The sequence below is a fragment of the Bicyclus anynana genome, chromosome 13, assembly GCF_947172395.1.
Source record: "Bicyclus anynana chromosome 13, ilBicAnyn1.1, whole genome shotgun sequence".
Lineage (NCBI taxonomy): Eukaryota > Metazoa > Arthropoda > Insecta > Lepidoptera > Nymphalidae > Bicyclus > Bicyclus anynana.
In genome coordinates this window covers 14,513,757-14,539,579 of record NC_069095.1, presented here as the reverse complement: position 1 = coordinate 14,539,579, position 25,823 = coordinate 14,513,757, and the positions used below count along the sequence as shown (strand labels likewise).

The 25,823-nt window shown below is 37.7% G+C and overlaps 4 protein-coding genes across 4 annotated transcripts; all 4 read left to right on the top strand.

Annotated features, from left to right (window-relative positions):
• The first annotated feature begins 1,728 nt into the window (after window positions 1–1,728).
• LOC112044121 (organic cation transporter protein-like) lies at window positions 1,729–5,919 on the top strand. Its single transcript, XM_024079863.2, has 7 exons — window positions 1,729–1,949; window positions 2,363–2,594; window positions 2,815–3,070; window positions 3,434–3,765; window positions 4,060–4,354; window positions 4,958–5,139; window positions 5,741–5,919. Exons 1-7 carry the CDS (start codon window positions 1,729–1,731, stop codon window positions 5,906–5,908), a joined length of 1,686 nt encoding a protein of 561 aa, XP_023935631.2. The 3' UTR covers window positions 5,909–5,919.
• Window positions 5,920–6,714: 795 nt separating this feature from the next.
• On the top strand, window positions 6,715–13,487 carry LOC112044120 (organic cation transporter protein-like). Its single transcript, XM_024079862.2, has 7 exons — window positions 6,715–7,163; window positions 7,655–7,889; window positions 8,732–8,987; window positions 9,982–10,310; window positions 11,644–11,938; window positions 12,793–12,974; window positions 13,198–13,487. The coding sequence occupies exons 1-7, from the start codon at window positions 6,928–6,930 to the stop codon at window positions 13,369–13,371; spliced, it is 1,707 nt and encodes a 568-aa protein (XP_023935630.2). The 5' UTR covers window positions 6,715–6,927; the 3' UTR covers window positions 13,372–13,487.
• Window positions 13,488–14,806: 1,319 nt separating this feature from the next.
• Window positions 14,807–21,013, top strand: LOC112044188 (organic cation transporter protein-like). The gene is made up of 7 exons (XM_024079940.2): window positions 14,807–15,345; window positions 15,424–15,658; window positions 16,613–16,868; window positions 17,086–17,414; window positions 17,710–18,004; window positions 19,438–19,619; window positions 20,353–21,013. Exons 1-7 carry the CDS (start codon window positions 15,062–15,064, stop codon window positions 20,518–20,520), a joined length of 1,749 nt encoding a protein of 582 aa, XP_023935708.2. The 5' UTR covers window positions 14,807–15,061; the 3' UTR covers window positions 20,521–21,013.
• Window positions 21,014–21,331: 318 nt separating this feature from the next.
• On the top strand, window positions 21,332–25,744 carry LOC112044189 (organic cation transporter protein-like). The gene is made up of 7 exons (XM_024079943.2): window positions 21,332–21,680; window positions 22,354–22,588; window positions 22,688–22,943; window positions 23,549–23,877; window positions 24,216–24,510; window positions 24,942–25,123; window positions 25,546–25,744. Exons 1-7 carry the CDS (start codon window positions 21,454–21,456, stop codon window positions 25,708–25,710), a joined length of 1,689 nt encoding a protein of 562 aa, XP_023935711.2. The 5' UTR covers window positions 21,332–21,453; the 3' UTR covers window positions 25,711–25,744.
• Window positions 25,745–25,823: the final 79 nt, after the last annotated feature.

Genomic DNA, 25,823 nt, shown 5'->3' with positions numbered 1-25,823 from the left:
CATTGGGTAATGGCGGTCTTATTGTCATTAACGTAAGGCGCTATCAATTTTAGTTCAGATTTTAGCCGCGGGACATCTTTCATGGCGCGGAGCCTAGAAAAGGAACCCTAAAAAAAGACGGGACTTTTTCAAGACGAACGGATGAACATGGTGAAATGATAAGGTTTCCTGATGGACTACGGAACCCTAAAAAGGCATTTAATATTCTGTAATAGACTTGCATCAATGGCAGTGCTGACAATGATCATGATGAGTAATGACAGCAACTACAGCAGTCTGCCAAAAATGTACAACACGGCACCACTTTTGAAAAATAAAGTCTGCCAGGGAGTAGCGACTCTCACCATTTCGGAAGGAAGAATTTATTGAGAGGAGTGGGAAAGAAACACACGTGTTGCCCTGACAAATAAAACAAGACCGCCTTAGTTATATTTCGGAGTAATATTTTCTTGTTGTGGTCGAGCTATTGAAAAAAATTGAGAACTAATATCGGGCTATTGACAGGCGCCAGCAATATTGGGTGCACTGCCGGGAAATTATTTAACAAATTAAGATGTTTTTAACTAAAATTTAAATGTCAATGATAAACAGCTTTTTCACTTAACATCAGATTAAAGGGATAGATTGTCGGCAAATAAAAAATAACGTAAATATTCTATTTAGTAACTCATTGGTTACCCGAGTTACATAACTTTTCAGCTTATGTGCTATGACAAACATACAGGCACAGAACGAGTATAATACTTTAAAGGCATCCGGCGAATGATTGCCACTAAAGTCTGGTTACTAGGCACATGATTTTTTTATAGTTCAAAAATTGCTCAAAAATTGCCACCATTGTTCAAACTCCATAATTACCCATATTATATTATTATTTGTAATATAACAAGGTCAATAAAACATACATACATATAATATGACATTTACGCCATGATAAATAGCGTCAGGTATATAAGTAACCTTAAGTCATAAATATATGTTATTTCAGGTAACGATGTTCTTAATTTTATAGACAGGTTACCTACATAGATAGTGCAACACGTTTTAAGCCATCAATATGAATTACCATAGATAATGGATGTAAATTGCAATATTTATTAATAATGTTGGTTTTAACGAATTTATTTTTAAATGTTGTTAAAATAACTGTTTATTTTTATTTAGAAAGTTTTCAAGAATCAGAGAATCAGCGATATGGTAAGATGAGATCGGAAGGAATGCTAGAATGAATGGTGTTTCAGGGTGATATTGGATCTAATGTCACAGCATATTCGTCCCTAACAATGCTGTGCCAGGCAATGTGATGAAACTATGTTTGTGAACATATCTACGTTACCTGATAATAATCTAACTTGATAATCACTACACTATTAAAAAACAATAATAGCAAAGTGTTTGTACATAATATGTGAACTCATAATCTATAACCGTCTGTATCATCACCGCAATGGCAACAGTTCAGTAGATACAGCTCAAAAAGAAGTCATCAAAATTTGTACAGGAAGGCGATGGCAAAGTTATAAATTAACAATTAATCTATTTCATGTTACTTGTTGATCTTGATTATTTATTAGCATATCTATTAGGATTATCCGATTTTTGATTAAGCTAAATATCTTGATAAAGTGATCAAAGGTTTCCGTTGAAATAATTAGAGTGCGATTTCATTCACTTAACTAACTTAAAGGCCTGCGATCGCATTTTTCTGTTTCCGAAGTTGTCAACAAAATGGTTGACGAACGAAAAGATAGTGAGGCAGCTAACAGCAAAGGATGTGATAGGGAAAGAAATGTGATCAAGAAGGCAATAGATCTGGACTATGTGTTGACCAACGAGTTGGGCCAGTTCGGGAGGTACCAGTTGCGGAGCATCATCCTCGTGGCGATACCGATCATAATGTCAGCGTTCATGAGCGAGTACATCTTCTCCGCTGCCGCCATTCCGCACAGGTACCTATTGTATTATATTATTACATAGTTTAAGTTGCATCTTTTATATGCAATTTTAACTATTATAAGCTACTACCTACTAATTATTATTAATTAAATTGTTAGCGATTTGAGATCTTTCAATGGCAGTTGAAGGATTTGACAGCACTAATACTATTACTTGACCGTCAAGCAATCTCGAAAACCGCTTTACGTAGAAAGAGGCTGGGAGGTTAATTATAGTTAGTAGAAGTCCGCCAAGAAGGGATTTTGCGACAGGACCGGTTCAAGCAGATCTAAGGGCTGACGAAATCGCGGGCGTCCCTTAATAAACAATATTTATAATAAAACCTGAGTCCACAGAGATGGTCTTGCTATTCATTGTATTGATTATTATTTTTGCACAGAAATTAATTATTATTAATTATTATTAGGTGTCGCATCCCTGAATGTGGAGAAGAAGGTAAATCTCACAAGTATGATCCTGATTGGATCTTGAACGCCGTGCCTGAGACCTCATCAGGATTTTCCAACTGCGAGAGGTTCACTCCTCTAGGTCTTACCAACGGCACCTTGGACTATTGTCCTGTAACTTTATTTAATCAGTCCTCTGAAACACGATGTTTTGAGTTCGTGTACGCCAGGGATAATACTGTCGTATATGACGTAAGTAATGAAAAAGTATGACACATGTACATGACCATAACCATAATTTTCGTTTAATATGCCATTAAAAAATCACTCCTGAAATGCTTTTTTCAGCAATTCTAGCATTTCTGGACTTTTGGAAATTGTATTTTGCCTGGTTTTTGGTTCTTTTACATTTATATTTTTTACGACTAAAACTTTAAGAACACCATTTAAAACAGTTTGCTCATATTTTCAGTTTGATCTCGGCTGTGACGAATGGTCGCGGGCCTTTGCGGGCACGCTGAGCAGCATCGGCACCCTGCTGGTGCTGCCCATCACCGGCTACGTGTCAGATCGGTTCGGCCGAAGGTTCGCCCTCATCATCAGCGTCTTCAACTTGGCTCTGTTCGGCCTCATACGAGCCTTCTCCGTTAACTACGTCATGTATATGGCTCTGCAGCTCTTACAGACCACATTTGGAGCTGGCACCTTCAGCTCCTCTTATGTTTTTGGTACGCCTCTTTGTTTTTGGTGAACAGTACCCAGTTTAAACAGAATTGTCCAATTAAAAAATGAAAACTCGAAAACAGTGAGAATTCCTGTAAAAATTCCCTCACTCCCATAGATAAGATAAATCTAACATCCCTTTATACAATGTTGTCAATCCGTCTAATGGCTTGTACCAAAGAATTAGACATACCTACATACGTACGTACATACATAAAAAACTAATCCTGCTTTCGGAGTTACAAAAAGTAATATTTAAAAAACTTAAGCAAGTAAAATTATAATGAAAAATGAATACTACAGCGTAATAAGGATTCAGTTCTTCGCTTCTTATTTAATCTGCTTTTCATTTCATTGCTTCGATTCAGCTGCTGAGCTCGTTGGTCCAAAATATCGCGTCCTGACAAGCGCTATTTGCTCTTCAATGTTTGGGGTTGGACTAGTGGTGCTCGGCGGAGTTGCCTGGCTCATACCCGACTGGCGCTATATGATCATGGCGCTGCACATTCCGTGCTTTCTCATAATCACATACTACTGGCTATTTTCTGAAAGCGTGAGGTGGCTCCTGTCCAAGAAACGATACCCAGAAGCTCAAAAAATCTTGGAGAACGTTGCGAGAGTTAACAAAACATATATCAGTGAGAAATCACTTGATGCTCTGATGAATCCCCCACAACCTGAGGCTGCTGCTGTTCCTGATGTGAGTTTGTTTTTTGTAATAAATTTCAAATTCGAAAAGCCTTTAGAATTTAGGATTCATATGTATGCGAAAAAGAACACGTCAAACGAGTTGCAGGGAGTCACTACTCTAGCGGCATAAAGTCTGACGACAATGGTCAGAAGTCCTTACGTAAGACCTATATCCTGCAGATACGACCCATCGACTCATGTGATGATATTGAAGACAATTGCTAGCTTTTTCCTTAAAGTTTTTGCTTTGTATCTCCAGTGTAATATCACATGGGTCTTATATAAGAAGTTATTAACCTTTCAGGCTAATAAGTCTGGATTGGTGCGGACTATTATAAACTCCCGGGTTTTGCTCAGACGAGTGTGCACCACTCCCTTCTGGTGGATCACCAATACCTTCGTCTACTACGGTCTTTCCATCAACTCCACAAGCTTGTCGGACACCATGCATTTGAATTTCATTCTGACGTGCGCCATCGAGATCCCAGGCAACTTCACGGCGGTCCTCGTGTTGGACAGGATCGGCAGGAAGGCCACGATAGCTGCGGGCTACTTCCTCACCGCAGCCTGTAACATCGTTTTCGTTTTTATACCCAATGGTGAGAAATTTAACAGTAAGATAAGAGAATAAATTTAAATCGACCACTCATTTGATTTCGATTCATAAAATAGGCAAATCTACTCGTAGGTATCTAGAGAGAGACTATAATATCAGTTTTTACAGTTTTTAAAAAAATAAGTTAGTCAAGATCAAACTTTGCTTCATCTTGACTGACTTGAAGACTCATTGATTGACTGAATGACTCAGAGGTTGATTAATAAATAACTCTGCAGTATCTTGTATAAAATTGTCGTATTCTCATAAATATTACTGATAATCTTTAGACGATTATCTGCAAATTGATAAATTACATCCAGATAATACATTTTTTTTAAATATTAAAAACGGTCTTCAACCGAACCGAACTTCAAAAAACCAAGATGTATCTACTATATACTAATAACCAATGCTTCAAAATCGGAGACAATTTTTTTCTGATGATTAAAAAAATATAAGCTTAGCCGTATGTTATCAAAAAGTTGAGTTCCTTTTACTTTCATGAACACGTTTCGGTTTGTGATAATTTGTAGAGCTTCGGCAAACGCCAAACACGTGGTTTTAGTTTAAGAGGTAAACAATATGGACAATATTAAATGTTCAGATATGACGGCCGCCCGCCTGGTAATCTTCCTCCTGGGCAAATTCAGCATCTCAGCGGTGATGATGTCGGTGTACCTGTTCACGTCGGAGCTGTACCCCACGGAGTTCCGCCACACGCTGCTGGCCTTCTCCTCCATGATCGGCCGCGTCGGCTCCATCACCGCCCCTCTGACGCCCGTGCTTGTAAGTGTAGCAGCGAGGCACGTAGCCATAGATAATAATGAGATTTTTAAATAAGTTATTCCACCTGCATACAGTTATCACCTAAATACGTTCTATCACGTCGTGTGGAGAACTCTCTGTAAAATTTGAACATCCAGAAAATTATAGAGTGGTCAGGCTGTCAAAATGTCCCACGGTCCCCGGCCCCTTGACAATCTGAGCTCAAAAGTAAATAATAATCATTTTTCTTTGATCCAATACTGGTATAATTATGCAACTAGCAGTCCCTTAGTAATGTAATAAACCCGACTTTTCTTTTACCTGCCTAGATGATAAGAAACCAAAATTAAACGTTAATATTAACTACGTTTTAGTCATGTAATCTTAGAGTAATATTAAATAGATTTTCTCTAAAAGCATGCAATGAGTATCATTCTAGATAGAGAGCGCGGTTGGCGAGCTGTAAGCGGCGACGCCTGGTTTACGGCGATGTGATACATAGCCGGTCCATGTTCAAAGCGTTATAATGAGCTTTGCTCTTTAGTTGTAAAAACGATCTCTTTTTTAAACAACTTCCATAAAGGAGGAGGTTTTACGTCCGGCTTACTACTTATGTTTTTAGATGGATTATTGGCACGGCATCCCGTCGCTGCTGTTCGGCGGCATGGGCTCCCTCGCCGGGCTGCTGGTGCTGACGCAGCCGGAGACCCTGGGCACCAAGCTGCCCGACACCCTGGCCGAAGCCGAGGCGTTGGGCAAACCAGAGTCCAAGGTCAACCCTACCAGCTAACGATGACTATACGAAGCAAACGAACAAGAATAGATAATGATTGCTATCTTTGTTAACTGTATATGTTTTGTTATATACTATTTACCCTTATTTATTATATTATTTTGATAAGAATGTTTTTGTTTCTTTACATCAAGTTTGATAAAAGATATAGGTAATGTCATTTAGTTGAGTTTTGAAGTAGCTACCAATACTGATACATAGAGTAAGTTATGTACTTGCTAACTAACACTTAAAGTCAAGTTATGTCATCATCATTAACAACTTATATTCGGCACACTGTTGAGCTCGAGTCCCTCAGAATGAGGGGTCAGGCCTTAGTCCAACGCGCTGGCCCAATGCGGATTGGCAGACTTCATACACGTAGAGAATTAAGAAAACTCTCTGGTATGCAGGTTTCATCACGATTTTTTTCCTTCACCGTTTGAGACACGTGATATTTAATTTCTTAAAATGCACACAACTAAAAAGTTGGAGGTATGTAGCTGAATAAACTGAGTTACGAGTATTTTAATCAAAAGAACATCTTTAGAATATCGTGCATCGAGTAAACTCCGATTATAGTAAAAAACAAAGTGTAGGTACTTAGTTTTACGGATAACCTTTAAGAAAGTATTTGGATAATACAGCTTGTTAGCGGTATTATTACAAATATAATCTGTTTATTGCCTTTGCAAAGATAAACTGAAACAGAAACAAAACAAACTCACAACATTAACATTTATTTTACAATAATCAGCAAGCTGCTGAGTAGTCAGTTATAAAACAGATCTGTTTACATATGTTATACTGTTAATTTTAAAATTATTTAACATTTTCAATAGTCGCGAGTGAAACATTGTGCATAGGTTTTATCGTGGATATAGATCGCGATAAAGTGATAAGTTATACTTATTTTTGCGAGCGCAATCGGTACAAGATGCTGAATCTCATACTAATGTGAATGTGCACCCGGTAAGGGCATAGGAGGGCGTAACGTAACTCCGAAATACGAATTTAAGCTATAAAGATAAAAAAAGATGGCAGAAAAGCAGAACAATAATGCTGACAATTCTTCGGAAAAGGAAACAAGCACAAATCGAGAAATAAAAGGAAATATGTATCAGAAACCACTTGACCTCGACGATGTATTGACAAATGAATTGGGGCAGTTCGGGTGGTTTCAGATACGGAATATACTGCTGGTAGCTTACCCCATCGCGATCTGCGGGCTGATGGCCGAATACGTATTCTCCGCAGCAGCTATACCGCACAGGTAAGTTGTTTGCTACTTCTATGCTGGTATGTTCTCTCTTGAAGAGATCCTGCGGTTTAGGGGGAATATTAACTAACGAACGGATAAAAGTCATAGTTAGCACAAAAGAGGTTAGCATAGCGTCAACAGTTGAAATCATACAACGGATAGAGGTGAAATCAATTAATCCACAAGCACTCCATCAAGTTAGCCAGGAGTATATACATTTAAACATTACCAAGTATAGACGGCGCTAAACGTCTAGTTTGGTATAAATTTTTAACAGATTCTTGCAAATAGAACTGACAATTTAAAGCTTCCTGTTGCTTACCTGCACTTATGTATGCTAATGGATAGTCAAATAATAACGTAACTACGAAATGTCATGTAGCAGTATGTGCATTCTCGACGCGTCCGCACAATTCTTATACTCGTAATAAACCAACAGTAAATAATGTTGAGACGAATAATAAACATTCTATAATCCATTGGATATTTTCTGTTTATTTCAGATGTCGAATACCAGAATGCGGTGAAGATGGCAAGTCACACGAATTTGCTCCAGCGTGGATCACAAATACGATTCCAGAGAGTGGTTCAGGGTTTGCCAGCTGTGAGAGATTCGCTCCTCGAGACGCAGGCAGTAACGGGACCTTGGATTACTGTCCCGATGATCTGTTTGATCGGTCCAAAACTGTTGAGTGTGATAGTTTTGTATATGCTCGAGATAACACAGTTGTATATGAGGTAAGGTTTTTTTTAAGAAAACGCAGAATATAATGGAGTAGGTTGGTCACTGGAAGTAGTTAAGACAATGAATAGTCTTGAGTTCCATGTCATGTTTAATAAGGTTGTCGACTAGGTATATATGCGTCTCTGTATGTGCGTCTAGTGTGTAAAGATGTTCAATTTTCGGTAAGTATACGGGTTTGTTATGGTTTTAGTGATTATGTAGACAGAGACGAGTTTGTGTAACTTAAGAAGCGTCAAGCATGAAATGATTATAAACTATCACAACAAACTCTTATGTATACATAATTTTTAGTGTACCATACCCGACTCCGCTCCGTCTGTCCATTTTACTGTCATATTACGAACTTAGAATTTATTTAGAGAATTATATTTAGAAAGTTGAAAATTTCACAGATGACATATTTCTATTGCCGCTAAATACTAATACTAGAATAAAAACATACCTATCAACTTGAGAACCTCCTTCTTTTTGAAGTCGGTTAAAAATAACATAAAATTAATATTTGCCATACAACCAACGTGATTTCTTTGCTTTTTTATAAATAACTGGCAGACACCCGCGACTTTGACCTCCATAATCAGACATTATTACAAAATCCGTTTTTAGCGGAAGTCTACGAACTTTAATATATAAATAAATCTACCTCCCTAAAAAATTTCATCTTTTACGTCAGCGGTGTTAGAGATTTCGTGACTTTTTTGTTTTATATATTTAGATGTACTAGCACGTTTATTTTAATCATTTTCCTAACCAAATAAGTAAGCAGGTCATAGCACGTTGCAGACACGTTGCGACTCGTACTTGGGTAAATTGATTGATATGACGTATGTCCAAGTTCGACCTCGGCTGCAAGGAGTGGCTGCGCGTGCTGGCCGGCACGCTGTACAGCGTGGGCACGCTGCTGGTGCTGCCCGTCACCGGCTTCGTGTCCGACCGCTACGGCCGCCGGCTCGCGCTCGTCATCAGCATCTTCAACCTGGGCCTGTTCGGCTTCATCAGAGCCTTCTCCGTCAACTACACCATGTATGTGACGCTGCAAATCCTGCAGACCACGTTCGGTGCCGGTGCCTATAGCTGCGCGTACATTTTTGGTAAATAATATTATTAGTACATTTCAAATTATAATAAGTTTCATTAGCTGTAGTTCCCTTGCGCGGCATAATCTTCCACCATTTAGAGAAGACGATTTAGAGATTAGGTCTACCTTGCTGAAGGGCTGCTATTAAATGCTAATGGGTTGGGCAACCCTTTAATGTGACCACATAAAAATTAAGATTTAGTTATTTCGAGTTATGTTAATTCGGTTTTCATCAATACAAGTTGATCAAACCTAATCACAAGGCTACTGTTAACCGTAGAGGCGTTTCATTAACAGTGCTTTGTCTTAATCACCTGACTCCTGATGACTATTACAACCCATCTAGGTGCAAAATCCTCCTCTATACAAATTGATTATGCCTGATCACAAAGTAGCTACTGTAAACCATTGAGGAGTTCCATTAACTGTCCTTCATTTTCATTAAAATTCCTCTAATGACAGTCATAACCCATGTTAGTGGAAAGTTCTCATCAATACAAGTTACTGAAACGCAATAACTAGGTAGCTACTGTAAGCCGTTGAAGAGTTCCCTCGTCTGTTTTTCTGCTTCATCATCAAATTGACGCGAGACCTTCATTAGATTGTAGTGCTTTAAAATGCTTAATGAAAACATAAGCAAACAGTATAGGTGCCCTTAAAATTTTTGAAAGTTCCTCTCGATTTCTTGACATTTGGACAATAGGACCCCTTCAGAAGTATATATAACCTTTCAAACGAAAAAATAATTATTGAAATTGGTGTAGAAATTCAAATAGACTCCAATCGAGAATAAACAAAATAGTCCTGCAATAGATATTAACCTACATTTTAGTTTAAGTAATAAATCTAAAAGCTGAAATACTTACACTTATTGTTTGAAGAAAACATAAGATTTGTAAAGATAATTATAAAAGTCTATGTTCAGAAAAATAGGTAAGTTGGAATTTTAGGTAGGCACAAATAGTCGCTTATCCTTGTCATCGTCGGTAAGACGTAATTTGTTTTAGCCGCTGAGCTCGTCGGACCCAAGTACCGAGTGTTTACGAGCGCCACTTCATCCTCCATCTTCGCCGTGGGCCAGGTGCTACTCGGCAGCATTGCCTGGGTGCTCCCGGCGTGGAGGCATATGATCATGGCAGTCAACGCCCCCTGCTTCATCATCGTTGCGTACTACTGGTTATTGTCAGAGAGCGTCCGATGGCTGCTCTCCAAAAAGAAGTATCCAGAAGCTAAAAAGATTTTGGAAACTGTGGCGAGAGTAAACAAAACACACATCAGTGAAAAGTCCATGGAAGCTCTGATGAATCCCCCGCAACCTACAGCTTCTGTACCTAATGTAAGAATCTTTTCAGTATTTTATTATGGTAAAAAAAGGTCATTTGCTTTGATACTTTTGTTTTCTTAGAAATTAATATTTGCGAAATCTTTTAAACGATGGTCGTTATTTTATTTATTCTCCAACTAATCAAAAAGACGAGTGGGTACGACAATCTATTTATCTTTTATCTTCTATGCTATACTAATTTATAGAGGAGAAGTTTGTGGTATTGTAGGGGGTAATCTCTCGATCTACTAAACCGAATTTGAAAATTCTTTTACCACTAGAAAGCCACATTATTTTTAAGTGTCCTATATTATCCCCGTAATCTCTCGGAACAGAAACTACGCAGCTTAAACTGCGGGGCGTTGACTATTAATACATATTTCGGGCGGAGATCGAACTACCACCTCTACGTAATGAGTTCAGCATGGCCTTTACCGTGAAACTATTGAGGCATATGTTTAGAGATCTTTCTTTGGAACATCTAAGGCAAGATTACTCGTATATGGCAGAATATGTAGAGACAATACCTAAATTAATATTTCTAAATCTATATCATTATGTAAATTGTATTATGTTCTATTTCGACTATATTTTTAACCGACTTCAAAAAAACGAGGAGGTTATCTATTCGTCGGAATATTTTTCTTTATGTATGTTCACCGATTACTCGAAGACGCCTGGACCGATTGGAAAATTCTTTTTACATTTGATTTGTATGCTTTCCAGTTCGTCCCATAGTAATCATGTCAGGATAATTATGGGATCCTGGAGAAATCGAGGGGAACTTTAAAAAATCGTAAAGGCAACTATAGTGTTTTATATTTTTTCCATTAAGCACTTTAAAGCACTACAAATTTATGAAGGTCTAGATTCGATTTGATGATGGGATGGGATGATGGGACACACACGAGGGAACTCTTTAATGGTTTACAACAGTTACCGTGTGTTTGGACTTGATTAATTTGCATTGACAAGAACTTTCCACCTAGATTGGTTGTGACTGTCATTAGGGATCTTATGATGGAGACGAGGTAGACTTAATATTTTATTTCTCAACGTTTTACAGTAGCTACCTTATGTTTGAGCTTGATTAATTTGTGTTGATGAGATCTTTACATCTAGATATCTTGTGACTGTCATTAGGGGTTTGGTGATAGAGACGAAGGACAGCTAATGGAGCTGATGGAGCTAAAAATTTTTATAATCATACACTACAGCCTTTTAAGTACCTAAACCAAAGTTTTTTTTTTACATTTCTGCACATGTTTATTTAAATATTGGTTTTCATTTATTAATGTGTACCAGTGGGTTTATATTGATGAACTATTTTTTACTTTTCTTTTAGGCTGATGCACCTGGTTTATTCCGTTCCGTGATACGCTCCCCAGTGTTGCTTCGAAGGGTGTGCACAACCCCTTTTTGGTGGATCACGATGACCTTCGTCTACTACGGGTTGTCCATCAACTCCACGAGTCTCTCTGACACCATATATCTGAACTACATCTTGACCTGCGCCATTGAGATCCCTGGCTTCTACACTGCGGTGCTTCTGTTGGACAGGATCGGTAGAAAGATCACTTTGTGTTCCGGGTTCTTCTTCAGTGCTGCGTGCAACATCGCTTTTGTCTTTATTCCTATGGGTAAGTTAGAAAAGTCATATTCGGTCTGTGCACCGCACACCCGCATAAAATCCTTTCCTGTAGGAATACCAAGGTAAGCAGTAGTCTATTTGCTGTTTTAGACTATAATCACTATGCCTATAGTGTGTTCATCGATGAGTATCGATCCGGGTAAACGAATTGCTTAGCCTTTCAATCACATTTATACTCGTAATCTTAGATTAGATGAAATCTTGAAAAATAATTTTCAAAGAAGACTCGTTTCATGAAATTTACCCACGGATGCATCATTTACCCGCATCTTCGATACCTACTGCAAACATCGCATTTACAAGAAGCTCAAAATTGCTTACTATCATGAATGTTTTCGTAAAAACTATACGCTATTCTATCTAATCTTACTGTAGACAGCGTTTACGACTACGTGTTGTTTCGTTATGCATTTCATTCCATCAACACCTATATATATATATTTTTGTTTCATATAGTATATTATACACCATAAAATTAACAACTCTTATACTAATCTGACCTTGTATAAATAACACTTAAATGTAGAAATATCATATGTGCACGTAGATTTGTATGGAAAGTTTTAGGTTGCGTATCTATAGCTTGACAAATTCGTTGATGACACTCCCATGATAAGCAGGAGACGGGGCCTTGGACTGCGCGGGTGTGAAGTCGTACGCACGGGGCAGAGTAAAGATCCTAAAACTTTTAACTAACTAAAAAGTTTTAGGATCTTTAGATTACCGTAATTTACCCACAATAGGAGCATAGGCAGTGAAATCAGCTTTCGTTTGATGACCTTTGTCTTCAACTTAGACGATTGCTGAATTGTGGAATTTAATTCATTTTAATTACATTTTCAGATATGACAGTTCTGCGATTGATAATATATCTACTGGGGAAGTTTGGTATCTCGATGGTGGTGACGTCGATATATCTGTACACGTCGGAGCTGTACCCCACTGAGTACAGGCACACGTTCTTGGCCTTTTCGTCCATGATCGGTCGGATCGGTTCCATCACGGCACCTCTAACGCCTGCCTTGGTAAGTACCTACCTAAAGTAAAATTATTTCAATTAGACGTAAGAATAAATAAGTACTTTTAACTGACTTCCAAAAAGGTAACCTTTTGAAAGGAAACTCAAAACATGATGATGAGTCCAGTCTTTTGGCATCTTCACTTTTGATCATAAAAAAACATTTGTGATTGTATTGTATTTCCGTTCCGTCCGACGTAAATGTTAAGTGAAATATTTGTCCATTTCAGATGACGTATTGGCACGGCATCCCGTCGATGTTGTTCGGCTGCATGGGCGTCGTCTCCGGGCTGCTGGCGCTCACGCAGCCGGAGACCCTGGGCACCAAGATGCCCGACACCCTGGCTGAAGCCGAGGCGATCGGAACACCTGGATCTAAAATAAAATACACAGTCACAGAATAGCATTAAAATTTAATTTCTTAACAATATCAAGGTTTTTTAATATTTGACTAATAATATTGAAGTCGAAAGTCAAAGTTCATTTATTTCAATTAGGCTTAATTTACAAGCACTTTTGAACCGTCAGGTAATGTTAATAGATAATGGTGGTGATTAAAGTCAAAAACTAAAATTACTTGTTGGATGCTTCGTCCGAGAATACCTACCCTACAAAAAAATTTGCTAGGTTGTTTCGTTTATCACCATTTTACAATGGTATTTATATTGTTTAAAATCATTAACTATTCTAAAAGATTTTTCTATAAGCCTAACCTAGTGTTACAATTTTTTTTGTAATTTATTTATTTAATAATCAATAAAATAAGTATTCTAGCATAAATAATTTTTCTTAAACTGTAATAAATTTCAAATGTGTTTTTGTCTATGGCTAAAACATTAAATAAAAAAACTACCGCGGTATCCAGTACGGTACGATTTTTAGACCACACTCTGTGGTATTTCGTTACTTACTCGCACATACCCTAGACGTGGGCCTTTTAACTCACGATCTCGGGGGCGCCCGGACTGATACACTCAGGCCAAAACACCCTTCCCGAACGGCCCTCTAAGCCGAGGTCCGAGTCTCAGAGGAGACGCCCTTAGAGAGTCGTTCCGCCCGCCTACTCTGCTTGTGCCTTCGGGCCCCATCAGGCGATACTTCCCATAAGGAGCCTACGGCACTTACACAATCAGAAAAAAAAACTATTACTTATTAGGCATACATTAGGTATAAAAATTTTACTGATAACATATACCTTTATTTTGTAAGTAACTACTGTTATCATTTGTTAAATTAATTGACTTACTTGAATGCATTAATTAGCATGTAATTAATAATTTTAAACAAGTTCTTCCAACTGTTGAAACACATAAGATATACCAACAATGATCCCAATTCGTGTTGGTTCTATCTCAGGTAGAGGTTAATACAGTTGGTTCACCTCAGTCTTATGAGCGTTACTGTGTGAAATATTTAATTTTATCAAAACAATAGTCGTATGTAATTCGTAATTAAAACCCCTTTTTATATTCGTAATTTATTTATTGATATAAGATATTATTGTATATAACATAAAATTTAAGTATATTTTATTTACATAAGACTAGTAGTAGGTAGCTTTGGCTTCTTTATTTTTTTATTTCTAGCATCTACTATTTATCAATGTGTATTATACGCCTGTAAACAATAATGTAAAATATATAATTCTATAAAAATGTTCAAAACCGATATTGATGAAACGTTTTGAAATAGAAAAAAACTACATCGTTATGGTATATAAATGATTTAAATAACACAAATAAAAAAAAGAAATTACAAAATAATACTAAATATGGGCCAAGGTCAACGCGAGCACTCGGTACCATTGAAAGTATTGACATGGTCACGCTTCTCTAAGCACCCATTATTTCCCTAAACAAGCCATTGCAAATGTAGTCGTCATCAACATTGTATCAGCTGAATAATAGAACAAAACTTCTCACACAAAATAAAATTGTTCATAACAAGTAGAACTAAATAAGTTAAGTATGTTTTAAGTAAAGTAGGTATATTCGTACCTGTAGTTAAAAATGGTTAAAATGCGATTATTATTATAATTATTCGGTTTTCTGAACGTTCGGCGGAAGGCCGCCAAACGAAACTGTTTCATTCAAAATGAATATCAAAATAAGTAAAATTTTATGTGGTGATAAAAATAATTGTGATGGTGATTCAACAATTAGTGATGGGAAAAATGAACCTGAAGGGAAATCCAGTGAGGGACAGGAGAGTGTAGTGGAGGTGTCTGAGAAGCCCCTGAGTTTGGACGATGTTCTCACCAACGAGCTGGGCCAGTTTGGATGGTTTCAGATAAGGAACATCCTCTTGGCAGCTGTACTTATCATACTCTGTGGTTTTGGCCATGAGTACATATTTTCGGCAGGCGCGATACCGCACAGGTAAAGTACAATCATACTATAAACTATACAAATCGATATAACATGAAACACATTGTATTCATTGGACTATACTTTTAGATGTCGGATTCCAGAATGTGGTGAAAATGAAAAATTGCACAAATATGATCCAAACTGGATCCTAAACGCGATTCCAGGCAAGGACACAGGACTGACCAGTTGTGAGAGGTATGCGCCTATGAACGTCGGTGTCAGCGGCAGTTTAGAGTCCTGCCCCGCCACCCTGTTCAACAAGTCTGAAATTGTGCCGTGCGTTGACTACGTATACGCTACAGATAACACAGTTGTGTTTGAGGTGAGTATCCGCTTACTTTCATTATATTATTATGACTTGAGCAGAATCCAAGCGTGAGACTAAAAGGGGGAATGGCCAGTTGTATGGATATGATAATAATAATAATAATAGTAAGCCCTATATTCTGTGATAAAAAATTACAACAAGCCTCCTCCAGCGACTTCTGCTGCTCTCTATCTATTGCAACCCTCCTCCAGTTTGGTCCCGCTGTGGGCTTTAAGTGGTCCTCCCATCTAAGGAACTGCCCCGATTTCTTCTGCCATGTCTAGGGTACCATTTCGTCTCTAATCTGCTCCACCTCCCCACTGTGTCCCTTAGCATATGGCTCGTCCATCGCCACTTCTGCTGGTCGACACGAGTAAGGACATCGATGACCCCAGTTTTGGTTTGAAGGCCAGTGTTCCTCACCCTATCCTTTTTCTTATGGCCGGTCATGCTCCTCTCCATGGATCGTTGGCAACTGGCTAGTTTAGCCCTTTGGGCTATGGTGGGCGCCCAAGTTTCGCAACCGTATGTTAGGCATGGCAAGATTTTTATTACTTTTTCTGTTACCAACAAGCTTAACAAACAAACGAACAAACAAACAAACAAACAAAAAATGGCCAACTAAAGGCATTCCCCTTTAGTTAGCCATTAAAAAGTTAGATTTAATTGGTTAAATAGATGAACAGAAGTCTTCAATTAAAAATGATCACGATTTGTTATATTTTTAAACATTTTACGATAATAATTGATTATGAAACACGGCTAAAACTCACGTGATGTTAGGTCGGAGTATGCCTATACTCCGACGAAAATCATAACTGATTTTAAGAATTATTCAACCAAAAGCATATCTATATAGATATCTAGGATATCTATACTGGTCTATCATTTATCTTTTAAGTAACTTTTAAAGGTATTTTATCGATATGGGTTTTAAGGGATACAGTGAAGAGATATTTTATATTGCAGTTTGACCTCGGATGTAATGAGTGGTTGAGAGCACTGGCAGGCACTGTGCACAGCGTAGGCAGCTTGCTCGTCTTGCCTATCGTTGGGTACATCTCGGACCGCTTCGGGCGACGCACGGCCTTGATCTTAAGCGTCTTCAACTTCGGCCTGTTCAGCTTCATCAGAGCATTTTCCGTCAACTACACCATGTATTTGGTTTTTCATTTATTGCAGTCCACTCTTGGGTGCGGCGTGTACAGTTCTGCCTACATTTTTGGTAATAATATTATTATTTCATCGTATATAATTGTTACTTGTAAGTTATTATATTAGTAACTATTTTCTTGTCTCTATAGAAATTTTGGTGACTAACGAAAATTGTAAGATTTAGTGTAAAGAAAGTCAATAATAATTAGATAATACCTAATAAATTTGTTGCCTTCTGTTTTGTTGTAAATCAAGTAGTTTGTTATATTACAATTTTATTGTTCTAGCCACTGAGCTCGTCGGCCCTAACTATCGAGTTTTCACAAATGCTATTGCAATCTCAATGTTCGCAATTGGGGAAGTGATACTCGGTCTCGTGGCGTGGCTGATCCCATCGTGGCGTTACATGATTATAGCCGTCAGCCTCCCGTGCTTCATCGTCATCTCATATCGCTGGATGCTGACAGAGAGCGTGAGGTGGTTGCTTTCGAAAAAAAAATTCTCGGAGGCTGAGGAAATATTGAAAACTGCGGCGAGAGTGAACAAAACGCATATTAGTGACAAGTCCTTGAAAGCACTTACGAATTCACTGCAAACATCAGCTAATCCATCTACTGTAAGAGAATAATTTTAGCCAGGAGTCCTTTTTAACGAAATTTAGATTAAATCTTGGTAAAAATAAATTAGTGAACTGTGAAACATTTTCTTTCTGTAAGAAGTCTTGATAAGATGCAAACTCGATTGTGGTTTCTAACAAAGAATCAGCATGAAGTAGGTGCAAGATTATTTAGCATTTACTGCAGTACAGTATTTTATTATTTATAACTATGTTGTATAGTCTTTGTATTCACTATTCAAGTTAAATCAATTTAGTTTGATATTCGTTTAAAATTGTATATGTATTATTTCAGGTAGTTGCCTCTAGTTTAATTCGCAGGGTAATAACTTCTCCAATTTTGCTCAGAAGAGTGTGTACAATATCAGTTTGGTGGTTGAGCACAGCACTCATTTTCTATGGGCTCTCCATCAACTCAACCGGTATCTCGGACACCATGCACTTAAACTATATCTTAACGAGTGCCATCGAGATCCCTGGATATGTGACAGCAGCTTTAACTTTGGACAGATTTGGCAGAAAAATCACCATGTCTTCAGGCTTCTTTTTTAGCGCTGTTTGCAATATTGCTTTTGTTTTTGTTCCTCGTGGTAAGTGTATTTTTACTTTGGCGACGTAAAAGTTAACTTTTTGAACGCAAACAATGTGTTGAAATTTCTAAAACTACAGGACTACACACACACTCCTACCGCTCAAAGTTTAAAACCCAAAACCCATACGGAGTACCTCAAGGAAGCGTGCTAGGTCCTTTATTATTTTTATTATATATAAATGACCTTCCCAATGTTATCTCACATAAATGTATATTATTCGCCGATGATACAACGATTATAGTTAAATTGAAAGACAAACATAATCTCGAGGAAAAAATTAATAAAGCAATTGCATCAGTCCTAGAATGGTTAAGACAAAATAACCTTAGTATTAATATGAGTAAAACACATTATATACAATACCAGATACTTAACTCACATTCAGTAGATTTATGTATTGTACACAATTCGCAAAACATAGAAGAAAGAAATACGGCAAATTTTCTAGGGATAACAGTGGATAAACATTGTGATTGGAAGGCACATATCGAGATAGTATGTAATAGAACAGATAGGTTTATTTACGCCTTGAAAAGAGTTGCACAAGTTAGTGGAAAAAAAACGGCTCTGTTAGCTTACCATGGACACGTTTCATCTATATTGCGCTACGGATTAATTTTATGGGGTAACTCAATAGATGCGAAAAGAGCCTTTATTAAACAAATGGCATGTATAAGGTCAGTGTTTCAAGCCAATCCTTTAGATAGCTGTAAACTTCTGTTCAAAAACAATAAAATGTTACCGCTGCCATGCCTTTATATATTTGAAACGTTGCTATTCGTAAAAAAGAATCCGACTCTGTTCCCTACCAAAAAACTAAGGTGTCCAAACTGGCGGGGCAGGCAATCAAATAAAATCTGTGTGCCACCGAGACGGCTGGTTCTTCTCTCAAATAATTGCTTCTGTATGGTTGTTTCTTAGTACAATGAGCTTCCAGAATCATATAAAACTATGCCCCTAATAAAGTTTAAGCGAATAATCTTCTCCATTTTAAATAATAAGAATTATTATAGTGTTGACGAGTACATGAATGACATGAAATTTTGTAATGTATAAATATTGACGTTTTATAATTGTAGGTATAATAAATTATTGTAAAATTCTGTAAATATTTGCACGCTGATATATCAGTAAATTGTGTTGGAATTTTTTTCTATAGTGTAAGAACCATTGTAACCTACAGTTTCAGCAAATAAATTATTATTATTATTATTATTGTTTGTGGATTATAATACTCTAGGCTAGTGTGCTAGATCTAAGAATGTGTGGGATCTAGAACGCTTCTTTAATGTACACAAGCTTACAGTATGGGGAAACAAGCTAAGTTACGAAGCAAAATTCAGTATTTTAAAAATATTTGGTTGCAAAACAATTCAATGAAAGAAATCTTGCATTCAGGAAGTGACAAATCTGTATTCTGTTGTTTCCAGACTTCACCGTTCCTCGGCTGATAATGTATTTGCTGGGAAAGTACGGCATCGCCATAGTGGCGACAAGTGTGTACCTCTTCACGTCGGAGCTGTACCCCACAGAGTTCAGACACTCTCTGCTCGCCTTCTGCTCCATGATCGGACGGATCGGTTCCATCGCTGCACCTCTCACTCCAGTTCTTGTAAGTATCTGAACTTCGACAGTTCTTAATTTAAGTAAGTATATTGAGATCCCCCGTTTTTAGTTCAACAAAAAAATATTGTTTGACTGTGAAATCTGAAATGGATTTTTTTTATTATTATCTAGGATGGTCGTTCTTTATCGCATTTAATCTATACTACTGACTGGTTACTACGCGGTATCGTACAGAAACGTTTAATCGTTTTATGGAATCTTTATAAACTAGTTATGACCCTACGTGACTGGAACCAATTCAGATATTTATATTTTCTGATATTACTATATGGAATTAAGGTCTTCCCTTTAAAACAACGAGTTAACGAACAACTACGCCCGGATTTGTAAATCTATCATTATAGACAGAAAGTGCAAGCAATGCAAGACAAAAATGAGTTTTTACGTTAGACTGCAGAAAAACTGGTCGTTATCACTATTAATCTAGCTTGATGGCCCACTACAGAGCCAGAGGAGTTTAGACAGACTACGGCTTCGGCTTCTAACGTAGTTTTCAAGGCACCGGGATGTTACACCACCACAACTCTGGGCTGCTAGGTTTTTTTAATTTTAGGAAGATAAAAACGCTTAATATTTCACATTCCGACCCCGAACTGCAACTCAGCGCCTCGTCATTCTAAGGAAAGTGCTTCGTTGGTTTAATGGTTAGTTAACCAATGGGATCCAGGGATCCACGAGGCAATAAAAAATACTGATCAATTGGAGTGAATTTAATACAGGTGGAATATTGGCACGGCATCCCGTCGCTGCTCTTCGGCGGCTTCAGCATTCTCGCCGGGCTCCTGGTGCTGACGCAGCCGGAGACCCTGGGCACCAAGATGCCCGACACCCTGGCCGAAGCTGAAGCTATTGGCAAAATAGAGTCCAAGGTCGCGTCATCTTGTTGATGAGGGTACCCTTAGCCTTAATTGTTAGCTTTTGGTGTCTGTTATTAGCGTTAGGTATAGGTATAGGTAATAGAAAGAGCTTTACCCGGCGTTTCTTGTTTTTTTTATTGTGTTTTCGGAAAACGTAATAAATATTATTATTATATGAATATACTTTTGATGACATATAAATGACATTTAATCGCAATCACTTCAACCAATCTTAAAGAGATCCAAGATAGTCGAGATGGAGTTATACAAAATGTATATATTGTTAAAGCTTTTCTTTAATTTTGCCCATTACATGCAGTATGCCATAGTCAAATCTTGGATGTGAAGTTTGAAATTTGATATGACAGCCAGGATAGACTCCTCATGTGGTTACTCTTCAATTAACGTGACGTATGGACGTGAAATATTTTTTTTACCGAATCTTATTTAGCAGAATAAAAGCTTGTTATCAGAAATATAGATTTAGATTACAATAAATTGCTTAGTTATTTCCTTGTAAGAATTTCACGAATTTTGATTCTATTTTGTGTGAGAAATCAAACTCAAGTCTTAGTAATTAAGTACCACTTCTTTTACACTTGGTAGGTATGTTGCATTCCGATTATCAAATCATTCTTTGAATCAAATTTAGTTAACTTTCTCCATGGTACCTTCTACTAACTTGGTCTACATGTACCCTCAGTAATTATAGTATTATTGTGAAATTTAAACAGAGAAGGAGGAGAAAAAATAAAATTGCTTCCGCTTTTAAACGGTTTCTTCATTCAAAAGTCACAGACCTCTGATAAATAGACACACATACAGAAAGGTCCTTGAATGATTAGTAATATACTAGATTAAAATAATAAAATCGGTGTCTCGTTTCACGTTGTCAGTAAGATTAGTATTCTTCGAGTGTTCGTGATAACGCTATGAGAGGAAAAAATAAATAAAATTCGCAATATGAATAAAAATCAGGAAAATGGTGGCGTAGAAATAGTTGTAGAAGATAAAGATAAAGAAAATGGCACTGTTTCCGGAAAAGCTATAGACCTAGACGATGTGTTGACTAATGAAGTAGGCGAGTTTGGCTTGTTCCAGTTCAGGAATGTTCTCCTGCTCGCTGTACTCATATTAACTTTTGGAACATTGCAAGAATATATATTTTCAACGGCGGCAACTCCTCACAGGTAATGTTAATGAATAAGAAACTACAAATTTCTATGATTTCAGTATTCATCAACCGACTCTAAAAATGGAGTTGTCCTCAATCCGACGCATGTGTATGTGGTTCTATTTTAGACGATAACAAAAATTATAATAATTATTACGCAGATAAACTACTATATGTCATTGACTTCGGTTCGTATGCAAATCTCCTCATTTCTGATTCGATCACGCACAGTAATTCCAAGCATCCGCTCCATCGCCCGCTGAGTGACTTTGAGCCTTCTAATAATGCCCATAGTTAGCGACCAAGTCTCGGATCGGTCATCACTGGCAACACATACTGTTCGAAGACTTTCGCCTTCAGGCACTGAGAAATTTCGGACGAAAAGATGTCACTGACATAGCTCAGCGAGTCGCGAAGCTGAAGTGGCAATGGGCAGGCCACATAGTTCGAAGAACCCAAGGTGCTGGAATGGCGACCCCGCCCCGGAAAGCGCAGTGTTGGTCGACCCTCCACTAGGTGGACCGAGGAAATAAGGCGAAATAAGGCAGGAAACCGCTGGATGCTGGCGGTTCGAGGCGGTGCTTGGAGGTCCGTGCAAGAGGCCTATGTCCAGCAGTGGACGTCCATCGGCTGATAATGATGATGATGATGAAACTACTATAATCAACTTGTTTGGTTTTAATATTCAGATGTCGTATTCCTGAATGCGGTGAATATGAAAAAATGCATGACATTAAGCCTGAGTGGATAAAAAATGCGGTTCCAGAGATTAGTACAGGGCTAGCCAGCTGTGAAAAATATGCGTCTACTGGGCTGCAAGTAAATGGGACATTAGACTACTGCCCTGCCAATTTTTTTGATCAGTCCATTACGATTCCTTGTAACGATTTTGTGTACGCCAAGGATAATACAGTAATATATGAGGTAATTATTAAACCATACATTAATTTGAGAGTTTCCATACTGAACTAATTTTAAGTATTCACATGTGAAAATAACATTTTCTCGTTATTTTTTATCTAGTTTAACCTTGGATGTAAAGAGTGGTTAAGAGTGTTGGCGGGAACATTGTTCAACGTTGGGATGCTGTTTGCAATGGTCATTACTGGTATCGTCTCTGACCACTTTGGCCGAAAAGTAGCCTTGGTTTTCAATATCCTTAACTTGGGTATATTTGGTCTAATGCGAGCTTTCTCCGTGAACTACACCATGTACCTGATACTTCAAATTGTACAGAGTACTCTTGGCACTGGGGTTTATAGTACCGCATATATTATGGGTAAGTGTTATATAAACAATTGTATCAAATATAGTTAACTTTTCTCTTGTCAAAAATTAGGTTTACATACGTAATTTTAGACTTAAATACCTAAATAGTACGAGTATTAAGCAAAGCGAATTAAAATGATTTGCAGATTCGCAGAAGAACGAAAGTCACGACATAGCTCAACGAGTCGCCAAGCTGAAGTGGCAATGGGCGGGGCACATAGTTCAAAGAACCGATGGGCGTTGAGGTTCCAAGGTGCTGGTATGGCGACCCCGCACTAGAATGCGCAGTGTTGGTCGAACCCCCCACCAGGTGGACTGACAACATCAAGCGAGTCTCTTGGAATCGCTGGATGCAGGCAGCTCATGATCGTGATGTTTGGAAGTCCCTACAAAAGGCCTACGAGTATGTCCTGCAGTGGACGTCCTTCGGCTGATATGATGATGATTGATTGTTGTGAAAGATTGGTGATCCCTCCTTATTATTTCATGGGGAAGTAGAGGCTGGTTAACAGAAATATTTGCAATATTACGAGTTCGTGTTGCATTTGAGAAAATGGCTATAAGTACTTAATTTTGAAATAAAAAACAATTCTCTGATTTCAATTATTATTGCAGCTGCTGAGCTCGTTGGTCCAAAGTATCGTATTATTGTGGGAGTTACTTGTACAGCAATGTTTGCGACAGGAGAGGCAGTGCTGGGCGCTGTTGCGTGGGCTATTTCACCTTGGCGTTATATGATCATAGCATTAACAATCCCATGGTTCTTATACATCTCATACTACTGGATAATCTCAGAAAGTGTAAGATGGCTTTTATCGAAGAAAAAATACTCTGAGGCTAAACAAATATTATTAACTGTGGCGAAGGTGAATAAAAAAGAAATCAGTGAAAAATCTTTAGAAGCTCTCGTGAGCGCACCACCACAGTTACATGCAGCGGCTAATGTAAGTCAATTCTAAAATTCAAATAATACCTACTTGTTACGATTCATTTAAATTTTGTTTGAAGTAATATGAATCAGTACATTGTAGTTTAGTCTATCTATTTACTCGTACCATGAACTCATATTTTAATAAAATTATTTTAAATTTATTTATTCGTTTGATAGTTTGAGCTATTTTAACGACGATTCCCATGATTCACATAAAGAAATATTTGTTTAAAATATCATTCTTGGATGCATTTTTGTCCAATTTATAAACTACTACTAATTACTACTACTACTACTTCTAGAGTAAGATATGAATTGTTTTCTTTATGGTGTTTTTATTTTATTTTGCAGACCAACAATCCTGGCTTAGTCCGTACTGTCATACGTTCACCTGTTTTGCTCAGAAGAGTGTGCACGACACCTGTCTGGTGGATCGGTATGACCTTCGTCTACTACGGAATGTCCATCAACTCCACCAGTCTCTCTGACACCATGCACTTGAATTATATTTTGATGGCTATCATCGGGGTTCCTGCCTTTTACGTATCTGCTTTTGTATTGGCCAGAATCGGTAGAAGAGCTACTATTTCTGGAAGTTTCATTTTAAGCTCCATTTGCTGCATTTCTTTTGTATTTATATCTAATGGTAAGCATTATTTTAAATTGATATCGTTTTATTAAAATACCGTTAATTACGTCCATAATAATAAAGAAGTATTTCGTATCGTAGTAAAAATACGTGGCTTCGTCTTTAAATAAACAGGCTTAAGATTCGCCAATAGTTCTTATTATTACAGCCTTATATTTGACCCATGAATCAAAAGTCAAGTGAAACCTTTTTTAGGAGTAGGTCAAAATTTCACGTTACAAGCCCATTGACAAGATTATGATTCATTATGAGCGATAATGGTTGAAGGTTATTGTTGCATGCTTCTATGGTTGTGTTGAGTTTTTAAAAATCTAAAGACTTTTTAGAAATTATTTCTCCGTTATGTAACCGTACTCAAATGTGAGAGGGCTAGGCGGTATTTGACAATATTTGTGATGGAGATATTATTATTTACGTTTTGTTTACAGATTTACCGATTCTTCGTCTAGTTATTTACCTAATCGGGAAGTTCTTTATCTCGCTGGTGGGGTCGTCACTGTACCTCTACACGTGCGAGCTGTACCCCACGGAGTACCGGCACACCTTGCTCGGCTTCTCCTCCATGCTCGGCCGCGTGGGGTCCATTCTAGCGCCCTTGACCCCTGCTCTTGTGAGTCTTAATTGTTAATTCTTTGTCACACTTATTATTATGAATCAGCTTTAGGGGATGTAGTAGTTGTTAAATAACCTCAGATTGACAGAGCAGTTGTAACTTGTGTTCGTTACAAGTACTGCGATGTGTAGTTGTAAATGGGCGATTTATTTTCTCATATTGCATGTTTGTGCAGTCTAGTAAAACCTTCAAAAGCCTTAACCAGTAAACCGATTTTTAAATTCTTTTCACCATTAGACAGTTTGATTACTATAAAAAATTAACATGGGCTTTATTTTATTTCTGTATACCTAGTGGTATAAGGAACTATGCGATGAAACTGCAGAATATCTGCAAATAACTAAAAAAAATACATACCATAGTGTTAGATTGCATTGAAATGTTTTATTAAAAAACCATACGCTATGTTGGTCTTTCAGATGACATATTACCACGGCCTTCCGTCGTTGCTGTTCGGAGGCATGGCCGCCATCGCTGGTCTGCTGGCGCTCACTCAGCCGGAGACGCTGGGCTGCAAGCTGCCCGACACCTTGGAGGAGGCAGAAGCCATCGGAACGCCAAGCTCCAAAATAACATCTAGTTGATTAAACTTTAAAACCATTTATAATAGTTTTTTTTATATCCGTATTGATAAATTAGATAGGTAATATTCTAAGTTTAATATTAAAGCCGATTTTTTTTTAATTTTATACAGTCT